Source organism: Solanum dulcamara, chromosome 1 (assembly GCF_947179165.1).
Source record: "Solanum dulcamara chromosome 1, daSolDulc1.2, whole genome shotgun sequence".
Taxonomy (NCBI): domain Eukaryota; kingdom Viridiplantae; phylum Streptophyta; class Magnoliopsida; order Solanales; family Solanaceae; genus Solanum; species Solanum dulcamara.
In genome coordinates this window covers 12,070,331-12,077,371 of record NC_077237.1, presented here as the reverse complement: position 1 = coordinate 12,077,371, position 7,041 = coordinate 12,070,331, and the positions used below count along the sequence as shown (strand labels likewise).

At 35.5% G+C, this 7,041-nt stretch overlaps 1 protein-coding gene across 1 annotated transcript; it reads left to right on the top strand.

Moving 5' to 3' along the window:
* The first annotated feature begins 419 nt into the window (after positions 1 to 419).
* Positions 420 to 938, top strand: LOC129891595 (uncharacterized). The gene is made up of 2 exons (XM_055967010.1): positions 420 to 599; positions 675 to 938. The coding sequence occupies exons 1-2, from the start codon at positions 420 to 422 to the stop codon at positions 936 to 938; spliced, it is 444 nt and encodes a 147-aa protein (XP_055822985.1).
* The last annotated feature ends 6,103 nt before the right edge of the window (positions 939 to 7,041 follow it).

Below are 7,041 nucleotides of genomic sequence, written 5' to 3'. Positions count from 1 at the left end.
GAAGGGACCTGGTTCTTGATAAAAAGGGAAGAAAGGTTGAAGATGACTATGTTGTCAAGAAGGCTCTTGCTGTGTGGGGAAACTCCTCAAGCGACTCTGAAGAGTCTACTCATCCTAAAGATTCTACTATGGTAGCAGTAAAAGATGATGAAGAATTGTTTAATTCACTATTTGCATTCATAGCGCAGTCAGATGACGAGGAAGCTAAAGTAGAAGATAAAATAGAGGTAACCCTTTTTGGCCTCAGACAGAATTTGCACATATACTTTGCTAAAAAATTGAGAAGCTTAGCAACTATGTTGATTGACTCAGTCACAGAGTAAATAAATGAGAAGGATATAAGGAATAATACTATACACATCTTTCAAGATGAATAGATTGCTCTAGTTGCTCAAATCTCTGATCTAGAATAGTGAATTATGGTCCTGATAGCTAATAATGTGGAGCTTGATCTTAAGATCAAAAAGTTGAACAAAAGTAGTGAAAATTGTAAAAATGAAGTTAGAAGTGTACATGCTAAGCTTGAAGATAAACCAAAGGAGGTTAAGGTAAAACTGTTTGATATGGAAGCACAGATAATGGTCTTAGTGGCTGATAATGTAGAGCTCGATCTTGAACACAAGAAGTCGAACAAGAGTAGTGAAAATTGCAACAATGAAGCTAAAAATGTATAGGTTGAGCTTGAAGTGAAGTTAAACGAGGCTGAAAAGAAACTATCTAATCTTAAGGAGCAGATTATGGTTTTAATGGCTGACAGTGCAAAACTTAATCATGAGCTTCATAAATTCAACAAAAGGTTCTCTAAAGGGAAGGGTGAAGCTAGTAATTTGCAGTTGGAACTTGAAGATAAGTTGGCCGAAGCTGATGTGAAGCTGTCTATGGCTCTTGAAAGAAATGCTCAACTTGAAAAAGATCTTGTTCAGGCAAAAAAGAGTTGAAGAAGTCTCTGAAATGGAATGCTTCATCAAAAATACTTAAAAATATGACCATTCAAGAGTACAATAGTGGAAGAGGACTAGGAAGCCTGAACATTATTCCTTCTCACAATTCTCATAGCAAGTATGTATCTGTATCTGAAGATCTCTTGTGTCTTCATTGTGGAAGGATTGGTCATCTGAAGAATGTCTGTCAGCTTGAAAAAGATCTCAAACTACATTAAACAAAAATCAAAACGGAGCAAGGGACCTAACCCTAACTCTGGACACAAGAGTAGTACGAGAAAAGAGACCTTGCATTCCTAGACCAAAAACTCTCTGATAGTGTCGTTATCTGATTATTGGGGACTCAAAATTAAATGGGTTCCCAAATATAACAATTAATATGTGTTGCAGGGAAGTGATAGCCAGTTTTTGTTCCATGACAAGTGTATGAACAAAGAACATGACTCAAAAGATTAAAAAGTTTCTCTCACTCAAGACAATTTAAGGTGGAGGTGTCTCATTTGGTAATGGCTATCTAAAGAAATAAGTGATCCAAGGGTCTAAGGCAAGGACTGGCTTAGTGATTAGATACGGATGCAAAGTATGCTGGGTACCACACTGATAGGAAACAAGACATCAGGAATGACTTATTTTTTGAATCCATCTTTCATTTCTTTAGGAACTAAAAAACAGAATTTTGTTTTGCTAAAGCTAAACTGATCTAATATAAAGCTCACAAATTTCATTGACTATGATTAGGATGTAGGTATCTTCGATATTTTTACTGCTTTATTTCATGAAAAGTCATTCTTGTACCTGTGCAGATATACACTCAAAAGAAGTAAGCTTGAATAAAAGGAGAACTGGAGGAGTAGGAAAATTCATTCCTAAAACTGTTGTAAGGGACTTGGTCCTATCTCAAGGTTAGTATTCTTTACATTACATTATTAACTGTCTATGCAAACCATTGTGGTTGCCACGTGTTAGTAATCTGTCTTCTGACTGTTGTCCCATTAGTTAAAACTCAATCGTCATGACCTTTTCGAAGGGACCTGACACACCTCTTCCTTTCCTTTTATATTCCTTCACAAGTTCCTCATATTTTCAAATTAAAACCCTAGTTTGTTTTTAAAAAAATTATCTCTCTCTCCCTTTGAAATTCTATCCCTCATTTCTTTTATTCAGATTCCAAAATGTCTAACCCAAGTTCGAATACTCAAACACCTTCAAGATATTTATGCTACTGCATTTCCTAGTAGTTCTGACATCCAATCTTCTAATACTCCTCCTTCAACCCTTCCTATGGGTGAAGTGTCTGAAAACTCTATTCCTGATGCCTCTATTCAAGTTAGTGAATAAGAATTTTCCATTGTCTATTCCACTTTGCACTTGAACGAGCCTCAAAACATGTACCCAAATGAGTCTATTCAACCCAAACTCTCTTTTGAACCTGAGTTATCCCTGTCTCTACATAGTATGCCTTCAAATGACATTACAGAGCAACACTTTGAAGGGGATCTTTCTAAAAAAAAAGGAACTGAGTCAAACATCCTGACAATGAGTGAAGAATTGGTAGTGGAAACCTTGGAAGCAGAAAGTCTTGCAACTATAAAGGACAAAGTTATACCTTCATTCTCAGAATAAGAATCAGGTAATATCAATCTTCCTCCCACTGAAGGACTTCCTTCTAACTTGGACAAAACTGTGGAAACTATTCCACCATTTGTGATTGCTCTTGATGATGAAGACGATAAGTACAATATGCCACTATTTTGGGGAATGAAAAGAAGAATGATGCCAGTTTCAAGCAAAGGGAAAGAGAAAGTGATTGAAACTACAGGCTCGAATCCAAAACCCCATCCTACCATAAGGAGATCTTCTTATAAATTGATGAGTTATTCTATGAAAGTGAGCAAGGAAAGAACCATGGAGAGAAGAAGAATAAGGTTTTTAAAAATTGATAAGACGGTCATGCCTAATGAAGAAAAAATCATTGAAGTGTTTAAAGGAGAAAATGATAGTGAGATTGAATCATAGAAAGGTGAAGAAAATATTGAGAGAATATCAAAGGAGGGTGCCCCTAGAGGAAAAAGTATCATAAATCCAAGGAAAAGAAAGGGCTTTGCAAAGAAGCCAGCAAGCAAGAAGAAGAAAGTAAAAGGAGAAAAAGTGAAAGAAGAAAAGAATAAAATCAAATGGAAAAAAGAGTCATCTCCAGAACAATCCCCAGAAAGGAGAGAATACTCTCTTAATACTGATGAAATGGATACAAATGAGTTGTTTGCTGCATCTGAACCTGAACTAACAAGGGACCAGGTTCAAGTAATAAAAAAATGAAAGTTGAGAAGGAGCTGACCAAAGAAGAAAGAGTCAACATTCTAACGACTCAAAAAGTTTTGAATGAGAGGGTATTTGATACTGACATCATGGACAAGCTAGGGATATGTGAGTTAGCTGATTTAGTGGAGATTCAAGGATAGACTTATCTGTTCATAGGCTATATTCTAGTGTTGCATAAATTACAAGTTTGAGATTTTTACTACAATGTTGAGTTTAAGGATGATGGTTGTCTTTATACCAAAGTTGAAGGTTTAGATATTTGTTTAAATGAATATGTTCTTGGTAGAATTCTGAATGTGAAATTATATCAGTCAAATGAATGTGTTGTTCAAAGAAATTTGTTCAGGAGTGTGGGAAACTCCAAAAACTGAATAAAGTAGGCATTCTAAAGAAGTTTCTAAAGGGAGTGTACCAGTTGTATTTTGAGTTTGTGAACAAGGTAATGCTTCCTAGGTCTGAGAAGAAGACGGTGGCATCTGTTGCTGATTTGTTCATCATGGAAGCTTTGAGTAAGTTTGATACTATTAACTTACCAGCCCTTATTCTGGAACACACACACAATATAATCTCTTCTAAAGATGGCAAGCACGGTATGGGATACATATATTTCTTAACTAGAGTATTCAATCATTTTAAAGTTTCTCTAAAGTCATTTTCTATCAACACTTTAGTTGAGTATGAGTGTGTAGAGGGAAAGATTGAGCAAGTAAGCAGGATATCAGAACTATTCATCGAGAAGACCAAGTTGAAACATGAATTGGAAGGTATGACAATACTGGTAAGTGCTAAAGATATTGAGATTGCAAGGCTTAAGAAACAGCTAGCTACAACACAATCAAAAGGACCAGGTTCTTCTGAATTACAAGCTCTTAAAGAAAAGAATATTAGTCTTGCTACACAGGTCACCAGTCTTAAAGAAAAACTACTTCAACATTATGAAAGTCATGCTGATCAACTGTCCCTTATTCTAAAATCCCTTACTCAAAATACCCCCGCCCCATCCTCCTAGTGTCACCTTTTGAAATTTCCCTAACTTTCTTGAACTGATCACAGTGATTTGCATTTTTAGTTATTTTGTAATGTATTGAATATTATGCTTCACTTGTATTGAATGAATGACTCTGTTTCTCCTGTTAACTTCTTGATTCATTATTGATTGACTTGTGCTTTTGTTGCTCTTAGTGGCTATGACCTTTTTAAGAATATGCATGCTTTGGTCTTAGTTTAATGTCTTTTCTTTTTATGATGTCAAAATGGGCAATATATAGTAAGCTTATGATTAATTCAGAATAATCGGTGTTGAATTTGTGAAAAGGGAACTAAATTAATGGACTGAAGTCTTGGTGATTATTGGTGTAAAGGGGAACACATCAGTGAGAGGGGGAATTTTCTTCTGGTTTTGCTTACTGAATGGCTAAATGTGAATATTGGTGAAAGGGGAACATTAGTTATAGGGGGAACTGATTTTGGTTCTTTTCTGTAGGTGGTAGAATTGTGTTTAAATAGAGAGAATGTTTTAAAGGGGTTTGTCATCATCAAAAAGGGGGAATTAATAATACTCCCTTTTTTTGTGCTACTCCTAGGGTCATCCATGATTCGATAGTTCCATTTTCCGCTGATGCTGGCCGATTGGGTAAGCCGCCAAGTCGCACGATAGAAGAACACCCAGGAAAGATAGGTTGTGAAGGCTCTAATACTATTGTTATCGAAGCAAAGGCCCATACAATTACCTTTTCCAACTCTCTTAGATTATCCCTTTACGACCCTTTCTGCCTTATCACTGTTATTTATCGGATAAGACTACATCACCTAAATCAAGAAAAAAGAGGCGCTTTCTACTAGAATATTCGAACCTCGACATATGACACACTCATTTTTTTAGGCTAAAGACTCTGATCATTATGCTTCAACCGGGTTATTCTATTCCATCTCTTATAAAGAAAAGAACTTAAATCAAAATACGTAATTGATTTTGATGATTGAACAAATTAAAGGAACAGGTAAGGGACCTGATGTCTTTGATGACTCGAAGTTAAAAATAACAGCACACAATAGTACAAAACAGATCCTGCCAAATCTGTAGGTCTAGTGTATGTGCGGTTGAGTTCTTGTGTAGGAGGACAGTTGTCTACTCAATAAAAATTATTCAACACAATATATATTATTTATATATACATGCTTTACAGTTTTTCTCACTTGGCATTTTTTGGGAATCACTAAAAAAGGGAAAACTATTGAAGCTCAAGCTCTCAAGAATCTGAAATCTGCTCTTGAAGAAGACGAAGGACCTAGTAGAGTTATCAGTTATCTTATTATTGTTTCAGAGTCTTGATTTCTTAGTCTTAACCTTATATGATCTATTCCTAATCTATAAAAGAATTTAGATCAGTTCGTGTTTTTTCGTTGGTTCATCTTGTCAAAATAACTAGAGTTAGTGATGGAGACTACTTGAAGTCTAAGTCAGCTAGGAGTCTAGTGATTTAGCAAGCAATAGAGTTATTGCTTTAGATCTGAGTGTAACTAAGTTATTACATAGAGAGGGAAGGGATTATAAGTGCAATTCCTAAATTGCAAGAGCTTGTAATCTAAATCTTTGGCTCAGTTGTTTATTAAAGATTGGAGGTGAAATCATATGGGACATGTCATGGTTTTTCTCCCTTGAGCAAGGAGTTTCCAAGTAAAATCTCGTGTCTGATTTTACGTTTCTTTTCTTTCATTTTCTGCACTATTTTCTAGTAAGGGACTGGTTCTAGAAGCTTTAGTAGACACGTACATTCTAACAGGCTGATCACTTGCCTCTGATTGAGGTTGCATATAATAACAATTACCACTATAGTATTCAGATAGTGAGATATTTTATGGTAGGAGTTGTAGGTCTCTAATAATATGGTTTGAGTTTGGTAAAGTGGCTTTGATCGACCGTTCATGAGGCTATGGACAAAATTCTACTTATTAAGAATAGATTGAGAACTGCCTAAAGTAGAAAGAAGTCATATGCAAATGTGAGGAGAAGAGAACTTGAATTTTCTATTGATGATTGGGTATATCTGAAAATTTCACCCATAAAAAGGGTGATAAAGTTTGGTAAGAAAGAAAAGATCAGTCCTTGATATGTTGGCCCTTATAAAATTATAATGCATTTTCATAATTTGGCCTATAAGTTAAATTTACCCACAGAGCTAGCATTAGTGTATCCCATTTTTCATGTGCCTTGTTGAAGAAGTGCGTGAGTGATTCGATTTCAGTTGTCCCTTTAGAGGGTCTTGGTGTAAAGGATAGTCTCTCTAATGAAGAGGTCCCAATTGAGATTCTTGACCATCAGGTTCGTAAGTTGAGGAACAAGGAAGTCACTTTAGTGAGAGTTCTTTAGAGGAATCAATTAAGTTGAGGGAGTTGCTTGGGAAGCAGAAGTTGATATATTGGCCAAGTTCCCCTACCTCTTTCCTTCCAGTTCAGTCCTAACATAAAGTAATAGTTCCTCTATATTACTCTATTAAGATTCATGTCTTTCAATTATTCTCTTGTCTCAGTATGCATGAATGTTCACGAAATCAGGCCAATCTTTATGGTTTAGTTTGGAGTTAGTCACTACATCAGTTTTAGTGTTTAGCTTTTAGTCTTGGGATTGTAGTCTTTTCCCTTCTCGTTTTAGCTTGTTTAGACTCTATTTGAGGACGAATGTTCTCAAGGGGGAGATATTGTAATATCTCAAAAGTTCTTAAGTCCATATCAGATTTTAAGAAGCTAAAAAGTTTATAGACTACACAAAATTTGGAATTTA

Bases quoted from the DNA above. Each gene is read 5' to 3' on its own strand.
- LOC129891595 (XM_055967010.1), top strand. From the start codon at position 420: ATGGTCCTGATAGCTAATAATGTGGAGCTTGATCTTAAGATCAAAAAG. The intron at 600-674 runs GTAGAGCTCGAT...AAAAATGTATAG, and splicing joins TGGTCTTAGTGGCTGATAAT to GTTGAGCTTGAAGTGAAGTT.